Consider the following 19,122-nt stretch of genomic DNA (forward strand, 5'->3'; position numbering starts at 1 on the left):
CTTGTAGAATATATGACCTTTTTTATCAGCTTTTTTCTACACATACAGTAATTGACATATCCAGCTGTTAGTCAAGAAGCCCATAGGAGAGTAGACCCGTGTAGTTGAGATAATTGAAGTGTTCCAGTCATTGTTTTATAATGTTTTCTTCAATTAATTCACTTTCAATAAATGCTAAGTCTGGATTGAGCAGTGCCCTGTGCAACATTTATTATAGACATTTTTTGGGTGCTGCTAGACATCAGAAGTCTTTTTTAGGAAGGGAGTACGGTGTTGCCAAGTTGAAAATGTGCCAGATTTATTAATGGCGTGCTCAAGGTTCTTGGTGTAAAAATAATGTTATAAAATAAACCAGCCTGGAACTGGTGTAAGAGAAAAGATTCTAAGTTTCTGTTATGATGCACCAAACCTATCATGCAGCATGTGATAAATTTGGCACATGTTCTGACTGCCACATCTAAGTTTATGCTGTCTAAAATTGTCAACATTAGTAAATGTGCCTAGTGTTAGAGTTTCAGAGTGCGGTCACTAAACAGCACATAAACAATGGCTCAGATTTAATATAAGTTAGACAGGGTAAATATCTAGATTGGGAGTCTTTAACTTTGACAGCCAAGTCTTATACATGTACGGTGCTTGTTGCTGGGCTTTTATCTGAAGTGCCGTACATGTACTGCACAGGATTCAAGCTTCTTCAATCTAGAAGAAGCAGGTTGGGTCCCCGTTTGTCAGTAACAGCTGTGGACCCGAAGAGAAGATAGAAGTGTTTTATTATCGCCTCTTCCTTCTCTTTTCTTCTGTACTGAAAGCTATGCAGTGAATAGCAGAAGCAACTATTCTACTTCCACTATTGGATCCAGTGATCGCCAGGTGGCTCAGAGGCAGAGTAGAGCTGCAGGGTCTTAGCAGACCCAGATCAGCTCTGCCTTGTACAAAGCTACCACAAGGAGCTGTTTTCTCCTTCTAACTGGGGTTCATTTTGATGCTCTAGTTGCAGCCTTTAAATGACCCCTTGGGGAACATTTTATGTGCCAAAAATAGTAAAAAATAAAATTAATATATATATATTATATAGAGAGAGAGAGAGAGAGAGAAAAAAGATAAAGAGCAGCAGGTGCAATTCCCACAAAAATTCCTGGACCAGGAACAGTGAAATAAGAACGGCAAAATGAAGGCAGCACTCCGGTGGTCTTCAAGTGAAATAGGTGAATCTTATTACACCCAACAGCAATGCAGCATTTCAGCTCTCTCAATGGAGCCTTTGTCATTATATATATATATATATATATATATATATATATATAAAGAAAAACGTATGGCAGCACCAATTCACACCAAAAAAGAGGGTGCTAGGTCCAGGGAATTCACTGCTTACCCTTGTATACAGACGAAAACGGACAGCAACTCCAGTAGTACAAAATAAAAGATTATTTATTGGGCCACAGTGGCACAGTGAGGCGACGTTTCGGCTCAAAATCCAGAGCTTGAGAAAGGCTCTGGATTTTGAGCCGAAACGTCGCCTCACTGTGACACTGTGGCCCAATAAATAATCTTTTTTTTTGTACTACTGGAGTTGCTGTCCGTTTTCGTCTATATATATATATATATATATATATATATATATATATATATATATATATATAATAAATACCTTTAACTAAACCGTCGCCTTAGTCACTCACATGCCACTCAAACAAAATTATACATACTGTATATTAAAACAGCTGACACAAAATAGGGAACCCATTTTAATAATTTGTTTTGGTGTCAGTTTGCAGATTTACAAAATAAAAAAACATAGTTTGCAGGGAAAAAGCATTTTTCAAAAAAAATTAAAAATTTAATTCTCTAAAATTAGATTAATAAAAAGCCCTAGTTGTCAACTAAAAAAACAATGCAAAAAATGTTTTGACAGTTCAACAAATAAAACAGTTAGGGTCATTTAACTGCCACATGCCCTAAATCCCAAGAAAGTGTCTGGTCGTTGATGCCCCTTCAAGCCTGGTCATTAAAGGGTTAAATGTGCCAGATTTATCACAGTGCTAATGCTTGTATTGTCAAGCTGACACATCTGTAGGCTGTCTGTCTAAAAGTTTCAACTAACTCATAGTTATCTTAATTTTTTCAGATTTTTTTTTTTGCCTTACCATTTTGCGTATTTTGCCATTTCATGCCCCTTTGCTGAACACAGAAAGAAAACTTGCTAAAACACAAGATTTTATGTTAAAATTCTCTAACATTCTAGACTAAATCAAAGTACAGAGTCAATAATGAACCTGTGCACTGCATGAGAGATACAGACGTGTAACTAAAGAAATATTTGCACATGAAGCATTTTTCTTTTTTGCAAGCCATTGAGATGTGTTTACAGAAAATCTGCATTCTTTTGACATTGTCAGAATGTTGCCACTGTAATATTAGAAAGCCCAAATGTTATCTCTAGACACTGCTCCAAATTGCTTGAGATTGTCAGCTATATACCATGTAAAATGCTTTGGTCCTTGGAGAGAGGGTATCCAGCCCTTATTGGTCCCTTCTGCCCTGGGTGACAAAATCCTGCAACATAAATAGGGCCATACTGATCTCTGCTATGTGTTCTCCTTTCTTATTTGTATACCACTGACTGCAAATAAATAAAATAACCAGTATCGGGCAGTAGCTTTATACTGAAGGTTAGACACTAAAAGTAGTTAAAGGTGATAGCTAACTGATTGCTGTGTGTCCTAATAGTGGGACTCCCCATTGACTCCAGGCCGTCCTGCTGCTCCATTCATTCTCTATGGGACTGCTGGTAATAGCAGAGCCCTGTACTCTTCATGCTTGACCTGTACAGGTATATGGGACCCTCATTCTTAGGATTTCCGGAGATTCCCGCAGTCGGGCTCCCAGTGATCTGATATCCGCTGTCCTGTGGATAGAGTATAACTTCAAAACTCGGCACAACTCCTTTAAGGCAATTTTTTTAAACTACTTTAACCCCTTAGGGACACAGCCTTTTTACACCTTAGGACCAGGCCATTTTTTGAAAATCTGACCAGTGTCACTTTAAGTGATGATAACTTTAAAACGCTTTGACTTATCCAGGCCATTCTGAGATTGTTTTTTCGTCACATATTGTACTTCATGACACTGGTAAAATAAAGTTAAAAAAAATATTTTTTTTTGCATAAAAAAATGTCAAATTTACCAAAAATTGGGAAAAATTAGCAAATTTCAAAGTTTCAGTTTCTCTACTTCTGTAATACATAGTAATACCCTTAAAAATTGTGATGACTTTACATTACCCATATGTCTACTTCATGTTTGAATTATTTTGGGAATGATATTTTATTTTTTGGGGATGTTACAAGGCTTAGAAGTTTAGAAGCAAATCTTGAAATTTTTCAGAAATTTACAAAAACCCAATTTTTAGGGACCACTACAGCTCTGAAGTCACTTTGCGAGGCTTACATAATAGAAACCGCCCAAAAATGACCCCATTCTACAAACTACACCCCTCAAGGTATTCAAAACTGATTTTACAAACTTTGTTAACCCTTTAGGTGTTGCACAAGAGTTATTGGCAAATGGGGATGAAATTTGAGAATTTCATTTTTTTGCCTAATTTTCCATTTTAACCCATTTTTTCCACTAACAAAGCAAGGGTTAACAGCCAAACAAGACTGTATCTTTATTGCCCTGACTCTGCCGTTTACAGAAACACGCCATATGTGGCCGTAAACTACTGTACGGGCACACAGTAGGGCGTAGAAGGAAAGGTGCGCCGTATGGTTTTTGGAAGGCATGTTTTGCTGGACAGTTTTTTTGACACCATGTCCCATTTGAAGCCCCCCTGATGCACCCCTAGAGTAGAAACTCCAAAAAAGTGACCCCATCTAAGAAACTACACCCCTCAAGGTATACAAAACTGATTTTACAAACTTTGTTAACCCTTTAGGTGTTGCACAAGATTTAATGGAAAATAGAGATACAATTTCAAAATTTCACTTTTTGGGCAGATTTTCCATTTTAATATTTTTTTTTTCCAGTTACAAAGCAAGGGTTAACAGCCAAACAAAACTCATTATTCATGGCCCTAATTCTGTAGTTTACAGAAACACCCCATATGTGGTCGTAAACGTACGGTCACACGGCAGGGCGCAGAAGGAAAGGAATGCCATACGGTTTTTGGAAGGCAGATTTTGCTGGACTGGTTTTTTTGACACCATGTCCCATTTGAAGCCCCCTGATGCACCCCTAGAGTAGAAACTCCAAAAAAGTGACCCCATTTTAGAAACTACGGGATAGGGTGGCAGTTTTGTTGGTACAAGTTTAGGGTACATATGATTTTTGGTTGCTCTATATTACACTTTTTGTGCGGCAAGGTAACAAGAAATTGCTTTTTTGGCACCGTTTTTTTTTTTTGTTATTTACACCATTCATCTGACAGGTTAGATCATGTGGTAATTTTATAGAGCAGGTTGTCACGGACGCGGTGATACCTAATATGTATACAATTTTTTTTATTTATGTACGTTTTACACAATAATTTCATTTTTAAAACAAAAAAAATGTTTTAGTGTCTCCATAGTCTAAGAGCCATAGTTTTTTAAATTTTTGGGCGATTATCTTAAGTAGGGTCTCATTTTTTGTGGGATGAGATGACGGTTTGATTGGCACTATTTTGGGGTGCACATGACTTTTTGATTGCTTGCTATTACACTTTTTGTGACGGAAGATGACAAAAAATGGCTTTTTTTACACCGTTTTTATTTTTATTTTTTACGGTGGTCATCTGAGGGGTTAGGTCATGTGATATTTTTATAGAGCCGGTCAATACGGACGCGGCGATACCTAATATGTATACTTTTTTTTTATTTATGTAAGTTTTACACAATGATTTCATTTTTGAAACAAAAGAAATCATGTTTTAGTGTTTCCATAGTCTAAGAGCCATAACTTTTTCAGTTTTTGGGCGATTATCATGGGTAGGGTATGATTTTTGTGGGATGAGATAACGGTTTGATTGTTACAATTTTGGCGTAGATGCGACTTTTTTGATCACTTTTATTACCTTTTTTGGGAAGTAAGGTGGGCAAAATTCCAATTTCATCATAGTTTTTAATTTTTTATTTTTATGGCGTTCACCGTTCGGGTAAAGTAACATTACCGTTTTATAGATCAGGTCGTTATGGACGCGGCGATACCAAACATGTGTAGGGAATTTTATTTTTTTCATTTTTAATCAGTGATAAATGTGTTTTTTGATTTTTACTTTATTTTTCACTTTTTTCACTTTTTTTTTGACCCAGACCCACTTGGTTCTTGAAGATCCAGTGGGTCTGATGTCTGCATAATACAGTACAGTACAATATATATTGTACTGTACTGTATTTTACTTACACTTTGTCTGAACAGATCTATGCTTTCAGCACAGATCTGTTCAGAACCATGGACAGCAGGACGCCTGAGAAGGCGTCCTGTTGCCATGGGAACCTTCCCCGTCTGCTCAGTAGTGGCCAGAACTGCGCAGACGGGGAAGGGTAAGGACGGGGCTTGGGGGGCTGCCTGGAAGCTCTCTCCCTCTCCATTCGGGGGACTGCAAAGGCACAGCAGCCCTCCGATCGGAGAGGGAGGGAGCTCCCTCTTACTGTTAACCTTTTCCATACAGCGGTCCGTACGGACCGCTGTATGGAAAGGGTTAAACGGCTGACATCGCATCACCGATGTCAGCCGTTTATACCAGGGTGCCAGCAATGTGCTGGCACCCTGGTATACCCACTAGACGCCAACGATTACGCAATGGGAGGCGGGCGGGGGATCGCGATCCCGCCTACCGCACCGCCCGCACCGCCCGCAACCCTCCCCCTGCACCTCCCACCGTGCTCGAACAACTCAGGGGTGCAGGGGGGAGGGATACAGGAAAAAAAAATGAATCCTAAAGTTTCTGATCGCCGCGGTCAGGGACCGCGGGGATCAGAAACTGCAGAAATCGCAGCAAACCGCAGGTCTGAATTGACCTGCGGTTTGCCGCGATCGCCGACATGGGGGGGTCACGGGACCCCCCCGCGCATTTAGCCTAGGTGCCTGCTCAATGATTTGAGCAGGCGCCGGGTTCCGATCACTGCCAGCCGCACGGCAGTGATCGAAAATGCACAGGGCGTACATGTACGCCCTGTGTCCTTAAGTACCAGGGCACAAGGGCGTACCTGTACGCCCTGTGTCCTTAAGGGGTTAAAATATGTATGTGGCGAACTGAATATTATACATATATTCTGATATTGCTTTCCACTGTAGTAATTATATAGCTAAAATGTTTTGCATTCATGAAAAAATTGTATCTGTAATTTTTCATTGAACTGAGAGATAAACGGGCTTTGACAAGATTGGTAAAAGAACAATTTCTAAATTAGATATTGATCCTTGTGTCTTCTCAATTTTGTTAGCAGTGTGTCTGCTAAAAGATAACTCCTGGTGAGAAGGCTTAATATTATTAACCTCTTCCGGACACATGACGTACCGGTACAGCATGTTGTCCTGGTACTTAAGGACAGATGACATCATGTGTATTCCCCATCACTGCCGCTCGGCGGATGGTGATCGGAACCCGGTGCCTGCTCCAATCGTTGAGCAGGCACCTTGGCTAAATGAACGGGGGGGTTCCGTGACTGCCCCCCCCCCCTCCCGTGTAGGTGATAGCGGCTTTTCAATGTTGTTGCTGCGATCTGCAGTGCCATCGGATCCCCGTGGTGCTGTAGGGGGGACCTGATGGCATGGAAGGCAGCGCGATGCCTTCCGGTGACGAGCCTGTGAGATCCAGACCCCTGGATCTCACAGGCAGGAAGCTGTATGAGTAATACACACAGTATTAGGCCTAGTTCACACGAACGTATGGCTTTTTCAGTGTTTTGCGGTCCGTTTTTCACGGATCCGTTTTTCCGTTGTGTTTCTGTTCCGTTTTTTCCATATGCCATGTATAGTAATTACATAGAAAAAATTGGGCTGGGCATAACATTTTCAATACATGGCTCAGAAAAAACGGAACGGATACGGAAGACATACGGATGTATTTCCGTATGTGTTACTTTTTTTTGCGGACCCATTGACTTGAATGGAGCCACGGAATGTGATTTGCAGGCAATAATAGGACATGTTCTATCTTTCAACGGAACGGAAATACGGAAACGGAATGCATACGGAATACATTCTGTTTTTTTTTGCGGAACCATTGAAATGAATGGTTCCGTATACGGAACACAAAAAAACGGCCTGTACACTCGCAAAAAAAACGTGTGAACTGGGCCTTACTCATACAGCCAATTAATTACAATACAGAAGTGTTGGAATGCATGTAAAGGAGATTAGACCCCCAAAGTTTGAAGTCCCAAAGTGGGACAAAAAATAAAGTGGAAAAAAAAGTTGAAAAAATAAAGTTTCCCCCCCCCCCCCCAAAGAAAAAAATATAAAAGTTTCAAGTAAAAATAAACAAAAACGTAATTTTCCCCAAATAAAGTAAAAAAAAATTGGTAAAAAATAGGGAAAATAAAAAAAGTTTACATATTAGGTATCGCCGCGTCCGTATCGACCGGCTCTATAAACATATCAGATGACCTAACCCCTCAGATGAACATCATAAAAAATAAAAACTGTGCTAAATAAAAAAAATAATAATTGTCACCTTACATCACAAAAAGTACAACAGTAAGCGATCAAAAAGGCGTATGCCCACCAAAATAGTACCAATCTAACCGTCACCTACCTAAGACAATTGCCCCCCCCCCCAAAAAAAAAACTATGGCTCAGAATATGGAGACGCTAAAACATCATTTTTTTTGTTTTAAAAAAGCTGTTATTGTGTAAAACTTAAGTAAATTAAAAAAGTATACATATTAGGTATCGACCAGCTATATACAAAATATCACATGACAGGTGAACACCGTGTAAAAAAAAAAAAAAAAAAAAAAAAAGGTATGAGACCCTACCTAAGATGATGGCCCAAAAACTGAAAAAACTATGGCTCTCAGACTATGGAGACACTAAAACATGATATATTTTTTTTGTTTCAAAAATGATATTATTGTGTAAAACTTACATAAATGAAAAAAAGTATACATATTAGGTATCGCCGCATCCATAATAACCTGCTCTATAAAAATATCACATGACCTAACCCCTCAGATGAACACCGTAAAAATAAATAAATAAAAACTGTGTAAAAAAAAAAGCAATTTTTTGTCATCTTACATTACAAAAGGTGTAATGGCAAGCGATCAAAAAGTCATATGCACCCCAAAATAGTGCTGATCAAATCGTCATCTCATCCCGCAAAACATGAGACCCTACCTAAGATAATCACCCGAAAACTGAAAAAACTATGCCTCTCAGACTATGGAGACACTAAAACATTTTTTTGTTTCAAAAATGAAATCATTGTGTAAAACTTGTATACATATTAGGTGTCGCCACGTCCATGACGACCTGGTCTATAAAAATACTACATGATCTAACCTGTCAGATGAATGTTGTAAATAACTACAAAAAAAAACTGTGCCAAAACAGCTATTTCTTGTTACCTTGCCTCACAAAAAGTATAATATAGAGCAACCAAAAATCCTATGTACTCTAAACTAGTACAAGCAAAAAGCAAAAACTTCCACCCTATCCTGTAGTTTCTAAAATGGGGTCACTTTTGGGGAGTTTCTACTCTAGGGGTGCATCAGGGGGGCTTCAAATGGGACATGGTGTCAAAAAACGAGTCCAGCAAAATCTGCCTTCCAAAAATTGTGTGGCATTCCTTTCCTTCTGTGCCCTGCCGTGTACCCGTACAGCAGTTTTCAACCACATATGGGGTGTTTCAGTAAACTACAGAATCGGGGCCATAAATATTGAGTTTTCTTTGGCTGTTAACCCTTGCTTTATAACTGAGGAAAAAAATGGAAAATATGCCAAAAAAGTGAAATTTTTTAATTGTATCTCTATTTTCCATTAATTCTTGTGTAATACCTAAAGGGTTAACGACGTTTGTAAAATCAGTTTTGAATACCTTGAGGGGTGTAGTTTCTTAGATGGGGTCACTTTTATGGCGTTTCTCCTCTAGGGGTGCATCATGGGGGCTTCAAATGGGACATGTTGTCAGAAAAACAAGTCCAGCAAAATCTGCCTTCCAATAACCGTATGGCATTCCTTTCCTTCTGCGCCCCTGCTGTGTGCCCGTACAGCAGTTTACGACCACATATGGGGTGTTTCAGTAAACTACAGAATCGGGGCCATAAATATTGAGTTTTGTTTGGCTGTTAACCCTTGCTTTGTAACCGGGAAAAAAATATTAAAATGGAAAATCTGCCAAAAAAGTGAAATTTTGAAATTGTATCTCTATTTTCCATTAATTCTTGTGTAACACCTAAAGGGTTAACAGCGTTTTTTAAAATCAGTTTTGAATACCTTGAGGGGTGTAGTTTCTAGAATGGGGTCATTTTGGGGTGGTTTCTATTATGTAAGCCTCACAAAGTGACTTCAGACCTGAACTGGTCTTTAATAAGTTGGTCTTGTAACATCCCCCAAAAATAAAATGTTTCATTGCCAATGTCATTCCCAAAATGATCCTAACATGAAGTAGACATATGGGGAATGTAATGTAATAACTATTTTTGTAGGTATTACTATGTATTATAGAAGTAGAGAAATTGAAACTTGGAAATGTTTCCAAATGTTTGGCAAATTTGGTCTTTTTTTATAAATAAAAATGATTTTTTTTTTACTCCATTTTACCAGTGTCAGGAAGTACAATATGTGATGAAAAAACAATCTCAGAATGGCCTGGATAAGTCAAAGCGTTTTAAAGTTATCACCACTTAGTGACACTGGTCAGATTTGCAAAAAATGGCCTGGTCCTTAAGGTGAAATAAGGCTGTGTCCTTAAGGAGTTAAAGGGGTTGTCCGGGATTGGGAAGATTGGAATATGTGTCCAACAATGCCCTAAATGTTCCTATCATGCCTGTCCTAACTTTACCCGACATTTATAATGCCCAGTTTTCAAATCTCCAACTCTCAGCTGGAAGTGCTGTGTTTCCAAGACTCAGTGACGTACCGGATCCCTTTCTGCCGAGCGAAGCCTCTTCTTTACAGCGAGCCCGGTGACATCACGCTCAGCCACATGAATTATTCAAAGTGCCTGGATGGGCGGTAACAATGCAGCAACCAACCGCACTAAGCCACGCCCCTCTGGTCCAGTGACGTCACCGGGCAGGGCGCTTTATTATGAATTAAGGAGGCAGATCACGGAATATTAATAAGGGGGCGGAGCCACAGCATAGATGATAGTCATTTGAAACCACCTAATGCCGTGCTGCGCTGGTAACCACACCACAGTGCAGTGCGGCAGGAAGGTAGGAAAAATACACCTAGATGTTAACAATGTGTGGGGGACCGTCAGAGTCATGTAGAAATGGTGAAAATACCTAAAAACACATGGGGGGACCTTGATTCAGCTGTTAACAGTGAGTACACTTTAAAAAAAAAAAAAAAAAATTGAGCCCCGAAAAAAAAAAATATAAGGCATTCGCATAAACTGGCTTGAGAAAAATCCTTCTTGATTATTATTTTTTTTTTTATAGCATTTTTCAGTGGGCTCAACCTGAAAGGGTGCCTGCAAATACTATATAGCCTGTATGCTGGTAGAGTTGGAATGTGTAGAATTTTACCTGTGACTCTCAAAAGCTACTTTCACACCGGCGTTTTGGCTTTCCGTTTCTGAGATCCGTTCAGGGCTCAGAAGCGGTCCAAAATGGATCAGTTTTACCTTAATGCATTCTGAATGGAAAAGGATCCGCTCAGAATGCATCAGTTTGCCTCCGATCAGTCTCCATTCCGCTCTGGAGGCGGACAACAAAACGCTGAGCCAAACGGATCCGTCCTGGCATGCAATGTAAGGCTACTTTCACACTGCCGTTTCGGGGTCCGCCTGTGAGATCCGTTTCAAGGCTCGGTTCGGTTTGGCCCCAATGCATTCTGAATGCATCAGTTTGGCTCCGCTTTGCCTCCATTCCGCTCTGGAGGCGGACACACAAAACGCTGCCCGCAGCGTTTCGGTGTCCGCCTGGCAGTGCGGAGCCAAACGGATTCTTCCTGACCTACAGTGAAAGTCAATGGGGACGGATCCGTTTACATTGACACAAATATGGTGCAATTGTAAACTGATCCGTCCCCCGTTGACTTTCAATGTAAAGTCAGGACGGATCCGTTTGACTTCACTTAGACTTTTTTTTGACTAAGTGTATGCAGAGGGATCCGTTTTGAACGGATACCAGCGTTTTCATTAAAAGGTGCGGATGCGTCTGTGCAGATACCAGACGGATCCGCACCTAGCGCAGGTGTGAAAGTAGCCTAAGTCAATGGGGACAGATCCGTTTTCTCGGACACAATCTGGCACAATAGAAAACTGTTCCGTCTCCCATTGACTTTCAATGGAGTTCATGATGGATCCGTCTTGGCTATGTTACAGATAATACAAACGGATCCGTTCATGACTGATGCATGCGGTTGTATTATTGTAATGGATCCGTTTTTGCAGATCCATGATGGATCCGCCCCAAAACGCGAGTGTGAAAGTAGTCAAAATGCTTCTACAGTATATTGACCGAAAGCTGCCTTCATCAGTATGATAGCAATTGGAATAATGGTTGAGTTTACTAAACTCTGTGGCCATTTACACAGGATGAACTTGTTTCTGGAAAAACTCTAGTTGCCAGGTGTGCAGTATTATGGCGCATGCACACCACTGTGGTGCCACACTGGCCATGTGATCCCCACCTCACGGTGTGGACCCACTAACTTCAATGGATTCGCGATCCGCAAGATGTGTCGAAAGCTAGGACATGTCCTATCTTTTGTGGCACGGACATACGTACCTGGAAGCACATGGAAGCCCGTCCGTGTGCTTTTGTGTCTGTGCCTTCACGCTAGAAAATATAGAACATGTCCTACCTTTCACCGCATATTGTGGATTGCGAACTGATTGAAGTCAGTGGGTCCACACCGGAGTTCAGACGGCTGGTGCTAGTGTTTTGCGGACCTGCGGTTTGCGGTCCCCAACACAGGCACAACGGCCCCACAGTCCTGTGACTACACCCTACGTACATCTGTGAATTCTCCTTCATCCACTGCCGAAGTTGAATGTGCGGTTTGGGTTGGTTTTAGACTAGGTTCTATTGGCCGCTGTCTGCTTGCATAGGTATATGTACAGAAATCTGAGCAATCTCCATATATCTGATTGATCAATATTCCAAGATAAGACAAGACTCTGTTATGCAATTCAAAGGAATATGCATGCCATACACATGGTACCTGCTCCCACCAGCTTGATAATGGGTCTTAAACATGAATGTGATCCAAAACATTGGTGGCCTTGCTACTCTTGTTTGTAATTAAACATACCATGCACTACATGGCTGGATAAATAAAATACCCCTTTGAATCGCATAATCGATCCATTATCTTGGATTATTGATATGTAATAATATTTGCAAAGACAGGTGCACTCTGCGGTCTTACTAAACCCGCAAACTGATGTTAAAATTGAGAGATTAGCCAACATGTCCTACTATGGAGGACATGTCTGATATTGATATGTACTTCGGTCCCATGGTGAGAAGGAGATGCAAAGACATGCAACCACTGAAAGTGAATTGATCTGATTGGCTGAGAGAGTTCAGATGCCTTAATTAGCATACAAAAAGCTAAATCATGGCCTCACAATCAGCAGATTGGGTGGGAGTGGTGGTTTGCTAAGTGGATTTGCATACCTCAACTAGCTTTAGTTTGGTATTGAATGTTAAATAGGTTGCCTAATTTCAGACAATGTGGGCATATCCTAGTGATATTCCCCCATTGTCTGAAATGAGACAACCCCTTTAAGGCGCATTTAAACTGCACTAACAGACAGACATTTATTGGCTCGTCAGTGGAGGTGAAAACTGTGTTTACTTGCTGCAATCCCCTCCACTGTATGGGGATGAGTTCATCCTCATACAGATGCATTGCTTATAGGCTGCAGAGAACTGTTCAGACAGCACAATCTGCTGCCCAGAAACTATGATTTAGTCCACATAAAAGATGAATTCACCCAGTGAATAAGCATTTTCCTTGTTCATTGGGTGATCTGCAGCAACTTAACACTGGCAGATTATCTGGAAAGAGCGTTCGTAGCAATGTTCATTTCCGGTATAATCTGGCAGTATAAATCAAGGGCTGTGTCAGGGAGCAAATGCAGGGACATCTGCAGTTAATAATGACAGTACAGACGTAACAAGAGGAAGGGAACGTTTGTGACTGTCACTGAACTACACTACTGCCTGTTGGATGCTACAATATTTTGTCTAGTTATTGTCTGTTGCAAAAAAAAAAAAAATTTGAAAAAAGATTTTTTAAACAAAAAAAGCTGATTTGATTGTCTACAATAAAGAAATTAGAGAATAAAAGCAATTAGATTGTTCCTAATCAATCTACCGTATACAAATTAATGCTTAGCTTAGCTTTGCTTGCAAAAAAAAAAATTGCAAAAAATATGGCTTTACAATAATAAGGCAGTTTAATTAGCAAAACCAGATTTAGGATGCTTTCACATCCTTATTTTAACTATTAGGGGATGTTCACGTCTGCATTGGAGGCTTCGTCCAGGACCTCCTTCACAGATTTCGTCAAAAGGAGCAGAGAGAAAATTCCTGCATGCACGACAATGGTCAATGGGATCTGTTGGGCTCTAATTGTGTCAGTTGTGTGCCCAATCCAGCACTCCCTATAACGGAGCAGAACAATGGAAATAAATAACACTGGGGTGAAAGAGGCCTTAATAACTAAAGTGTTGTAATGGTACATTTACCTTGTGCAGTATGTTACGACAGAAAGCCTAAGGCCCCTTTCACACGGGCGAGTTTTCCGTGCGGGTGCGATGCGTGCGGTGAACGCACTGCACCCGCACTGAATCCTGACCCATTCATTTCTATGGGGCTGTGCACACGAGCGGTGATTTTCACGCATCACTTGTGCGTTGCGTGAAAATCGCAGCATGCTCCTCTTTGTGCGTTCTTCACGTAACGCAGGCCCTATAGAAATGAATGGGGTTGCGTGAAAATCGCATGCATCCGCAAGCAAGTGCGGATGCGGTGCGATTTTCACTCATGGGTTCTAGGTGACAGTCTATTAACTGTATTATTTTCCCTTATAACATGGTTATAAGGGAAAATAATAGCATTCTGAATACAGAATGCATAGTATAATAGTGCTGGAAGGGTTAAAAATAATAAAAAAAGTTAACTCACCTTCTCCTCTTGTTCGCGTAGATCCCGGTTTGTTCTTTAGCTATGGGCTAAAGGACCTGTGGTGATGTCAGATCACATGCTCCATCACCATGGTGATGGACCATGTGATTGGAGCATGTGATCTGACATCACCTCAGGTCATTCAGCCCACAGCAAAAGAACAGACTGGGATCTACGCGAACAAGAGGAGAAGGTGAGTTAACTTTTTTTTTATTATTTTTAACCCTTCCAGCACTATTATACTATGCATTCTGTATTCAGAATGCTATTATTTTCCCTTATAACCATGTTATAAGGGAAAATAATACAATCTTCAGAACATCAATCCCAAGCCCCAACTTCTGTGAAGAAGTTCGGGTCTGGGTACCAAACATGCGCGATTTTTCTCACGCGAGTGCAAAACGCATGACAATGTTTTGCACTCGTGCGGAAAAATCGCGCATTTTCCCGCAACGCACCCGCATCTTATCCGGGCAAAAAACATGACGCCCGTGTGAAAGAGGCCTAAGGGTCAGCAACCTTCAGCACTCCAGCTGCTGTGAAACTGCAACTCCCAGCATGCACACTTACATGGCTGTTCTTGTAACTCCTATAAAAGTGAAAAGAGGATTCTGTCAGTTGTAGTCTCAGAACAGCCGATCCCTGCCTTAGAGCAAATGGAAGTGATTGGGGTGGGGGGTCGCTAATATTACACATCACTGCTTCCAGTAGCACAATAACTATATCACAGAAGAATTCTATGGCTCCAAAATCTTTATTAGAAATGATTTTCTAGGCCATTGCTTTATACTGTCAGTCGCAGGCTTTACGTATACTTACTCTCTTACATTGTAAGCTTTCCTTGATATGTCCCTGTCTTTACATGCTTTTCCTTTTTGAAATAGAGGAATTCCAGGAAAAAACTGTGGAACTATCATAGTTACTGCTGAAGAGCTGAACAACTGCCGGGTAAGTAGCTGGTTTATTCATTTTCTCCCAGCATCATAGTTACCTATCGCCTCTATCGGCTGGGGTGTATGGAGAAGAGAGCACACTATTCCTGCAGTGTGAAAACCATATGTAAATACTGTATTTTTCCTTTTAAAGAAATTGTTAAAGAAAAATATTTTCTACACAACGGTAGTGCGCCGCCAAACAAGAAAAACAGCAGTCAGTGTTTTACCTGTGTTTTTCTTTTTTTAACTATAGGGATCATTAGCTCTTTTTAAATCACCATCAAATGATCTCACTGCACAATTCTGTATATTCATATTCTGTGCAATAATTTTCTATGTTCTATAAGCATATTTTGTATATAGGATAACAAGCTGACCAAAGAGGTTACTGTCTATGGCAAAATACATTTAATTTAGTTACATTCTGTTCATGCACAATATATTACAGGCTGAGGTCAGTAACTTTGACTGCCTTGGATCACTGGATACATAAGAGAATTCTGCTTGATAAATAGAAATATAACTTGGAAACTAAGAAAAAAGAGATTTACTGGCAGCGTGAAGGAAACTGATCATCAGTTCTGACCTCCTCTAAACCACTGAACTCAGAAACTGCTATCAGTCTTCCTTAACCACTCTGATTAGTAGGAAACTAAGGCTAAGGCCTCATGTACACGGCCGTGCTGTTTTTTGCAGTCCGCAAACCGCGGATCCGCAAAAAATGGAAGCCGCCCGTGTTGCCTTCCGCAATTTGCGAAACGGAACAGGCACTGGCAATATAAATGCCTATTCTTGTCCGCAAAGTGCGGACAAGAATAGTACATGTTATATTTTTTTTAAGGGGCCACGGAACGGAGCCACTGATGCGGACAGCTTACAGAGTGCATTGAAGTGAATGGGTCCGCATCCGAGCCGCCGTTTTGCGGACCCAAACAACGGTCGTGTGCATGAGGCCTAAGCCTAGGGATTCCACAGAGCCTGCTGCAAGGCAGGATGGACTTGGCTGCTGGGGACCCAGGTTACATCTCATGAGTGGTGTTGAGCGAACTTGTGGTTTCAGGTTTGGCGTACAAGGTTTGGGTTATCTAAGAATTCCATTCTGGATTCCGTTACCAAGGATAATAAGTTATGGTCCGTGGTAGCGGAATCCGTAACGGAATTCTTAGCTAACCCGAACCTTGTGCACGACCTTGAAAGCACAAATTCGCTCATCCCTACTGATGAGTAAAGTAGAGGATTACTGGTGCAAGCTTGCTAGAATGACTTCAAAGAGTAGTTTAAAAGCAGGGTCAAAACCAGGAGAGGCTGATAAAGCAAAATGAGCAGACGAGAGCTTAATCCAGAAACAGGCCTCAGTCAGACACCAGGAGTTCTAATGAAATAGTAGTGAGAAGCACACTGCTCAAGAACTAGGATTTCAATACAAATAATTACAGGAAAATCAATTAGGAATAAGCCTAGATATGGGATTGGACGCAGGGTCTGACTTCCTCAGCCTCCAGTCACACTGACAGCTTGACCAGCCTGGACTTGGCTGGTTGGCATGGCAACCCTCTCGGCACCGTCATGCACTGTGGTTTGGCTGGGTGAACTCCTGACAAGGGGCTACAGACGAATTTAAGGACTAGAACAGCAGTAATACTTTAGAAAAATAATTTTTAACATCTTGTGTACTTCATTCAATTACTCAAATTTTCTGGGAGAGAAAAAGTACCATTTAGTCTTGAATAAAATCTTCAATGCTTCATCCACTGGCTCCCTGCACAGGCATCAGTCAAGCCTAAGTGGGAGGGATTGCCGCTAAGATCACACGACGCTTGTCTGCTAAAGAAGTGCCCAGCGGGAACTTCATAAAGAGGTTTTCGGGGTATTATGATTTTTAAGTAGGTGCGTGTGGCCTGCTAGCTAAAACAGAAGATTCATATTTTCCTGTTCCCCGCTGCTTCAGTTCTCCATTATGTCTACATCCTCTGGTCCCAGCACATTTTTTTTTCTGGTGGTGCGTGGGCATGGTCTCATCACTTTTTTCAGCGGTGATGTGCTGGTTGTGGCCACATCACCCCTGAAACCAGTCATTGGCTGGAGCGGTCCATGTGACCTGAGCTGCAATACGAAGCTCTGCCACTGTATAATGGACGGCACTGTGCTTGTTAAGCTGCTAGGAAACCACTTGGTAAGCTCTAGTGAGCACCCCACCCTCCTCATACAGCTGATTATTGGCGGGGGTTCTTCAATACTTAACACCCAGATATCTCCTTAAAAGTATGTAAGTAAGATATATCTATCTATCTACAGTACAGACCAAAAGTTTGGACACACCTTCTCGATCAAAGAGTTTTCTTTATTTTCATGACTATGAAAATTGGAGATTCACACTGAAGGCATCAAAACTATGAATTAACACATGTGGAATTATATAAATAACAAACAAGTGTGAAACAACTGAAAATATGTCATATTCTAGGTTCTTCAAAGTAGCCACCTTTTGCTTTGATTACTGCTTTGCACACTTCTGGCATTCTCTTGATGAGCTTCAAGAGATAGTCACCTGAAATGGTTTTCACTTCACAGGTGTGCCCTGTCAGGTTTAATAAGTGGGATTTCTTGCCTTATAAATGGGGTTGGGACCATCAGTTGCGTTGTGGAGAAGTCAGGTGGATACACAGCTGATAGTCCTACTGAATAGACTGTTAGAATTTGTATTATGGCAAGAAAAAAACAGCTAAGTAAAGAAAAACGAGTGGCCATCATTACTTTAAGAAATGAAGGTCAGTCAGTCAGCTGAAAAATTGGGAAAACTTTGAAAGGAAGGGCTATTTGACCATGAAGGAAAGTGATGGGGTGCTGCGCCAGATGACCTGGCCTCCACAGTCACCGGACCTGAACCCAATCGAGATGGTTTGGGGTGAATTGGACCGCAGAGTGAAGGTGAAAGGGCCAACAAGTGCTAAGCATCTCTGGGAACTCCTTCAAGACTGTTGGAAGACCATTTCAGGTGACTACCTCTTGAGGCTCATCAAGAAAATGCCAAGAGTGTGCAAAGCAGTAATCAAAGCAAAAGGTGGCTACTTTGAAGAACCTAGAATATGACATATTTTCAGTTGTTTCACACTTGTTATGTATATAATTCCACATGTGTTAATTCATAGTTTTGATGCCTTCATAGTCATAAAAATAAAGAAAACTCTTTGAATGAGAAGGTGTGTCCAAACTTTTGGTCTGTACTGTATATCTACCATAGCCTGTTTTCAATCTGAAAAAAATTATCTATTACCTGGCATATAACTAAATGTATTGGTAATAGTGATAATCTCTAGCGTCTACAAGCTGTGGAAAGATGTGAGTCATCTATATTTTAGAGTTATGCTAATAATACAGTGTTATCAATAGAATTTAATGAATATATTACTGATCTAAGCCTGCATTTCTAATTAAAGGCCTTATAATAATCTCCACAAAATAGCTGTTCTAGCTTTGTCATTACTAGCTTTATGTTTTTATTATAATGTGCTTCATTTCAGAGGCTAGGTATTGGGTAGAGGGAAAAGATGACTTGATAAATGAGGGGATCTAAACAAAATTTAGTTTGCAATATTATACCTTAGGTCCAGAGGGATATGTCAGATCAGCCATGCATAATAACATATGACAATAGGTTGCCTAGAGAAATGTGTGTGTTTTCCTAGCGTAAGGGTTTTCTCTCTTATCTTTTGTCTATTTCTCATTATTTTTTTGAGATGACAAGACTGGAAAAAAAGCTGAATATCTATAGAAAGTATATGAAGGGTACTTTCACACTAGCGTTAAAGTATTCCGGTATTGAGTTCCGTCACAGGGGCTCAATACCGGAAAAATAATTCCTAATGCATTCGGAATGGAAAGCATTCCGTTCA

The 19,122-nt window shown here is 40.7% G+C and overlaps 1 protein-coding gene across 1 annotated transcript in view; it reads left to right on the forward strand.

The window, feature by feature from the left end:
* CPNE8 (copine 8) overlaps positions 1–19,122 on the forward strand; it is a 269,455-nt gene that overhangs the window by 165,730 nt on the left and 84,603 nt on the right. Inside the window, exon 7 of the mRNA XM_044280216.1 lies at positions 15,179–15,242. Coding sequence (XP_044136151.1) covers positions 15,179–15,242 — 64 coding nt within the window. The remainder of the gene's footprint in view (positions 1–15,178; positions 15,243–19,122) is intronic.

This window comes from Bufo gargarizans, chromosome 2 (assembly GCF_014858855.1).
Source record: "Bufo gargarizans isolate SCDJY-AF-19 chromosome 2, ASM1485885v1, whole genome shotgun sequence".
In the NCBI taxonomy this organism is placed as follows: domain Eukaryota; kingdom Metazoa; phylum Chordata; class Amphibia; order Anura; family Bufonidae; genus Bufo; species Bufo gargarizans.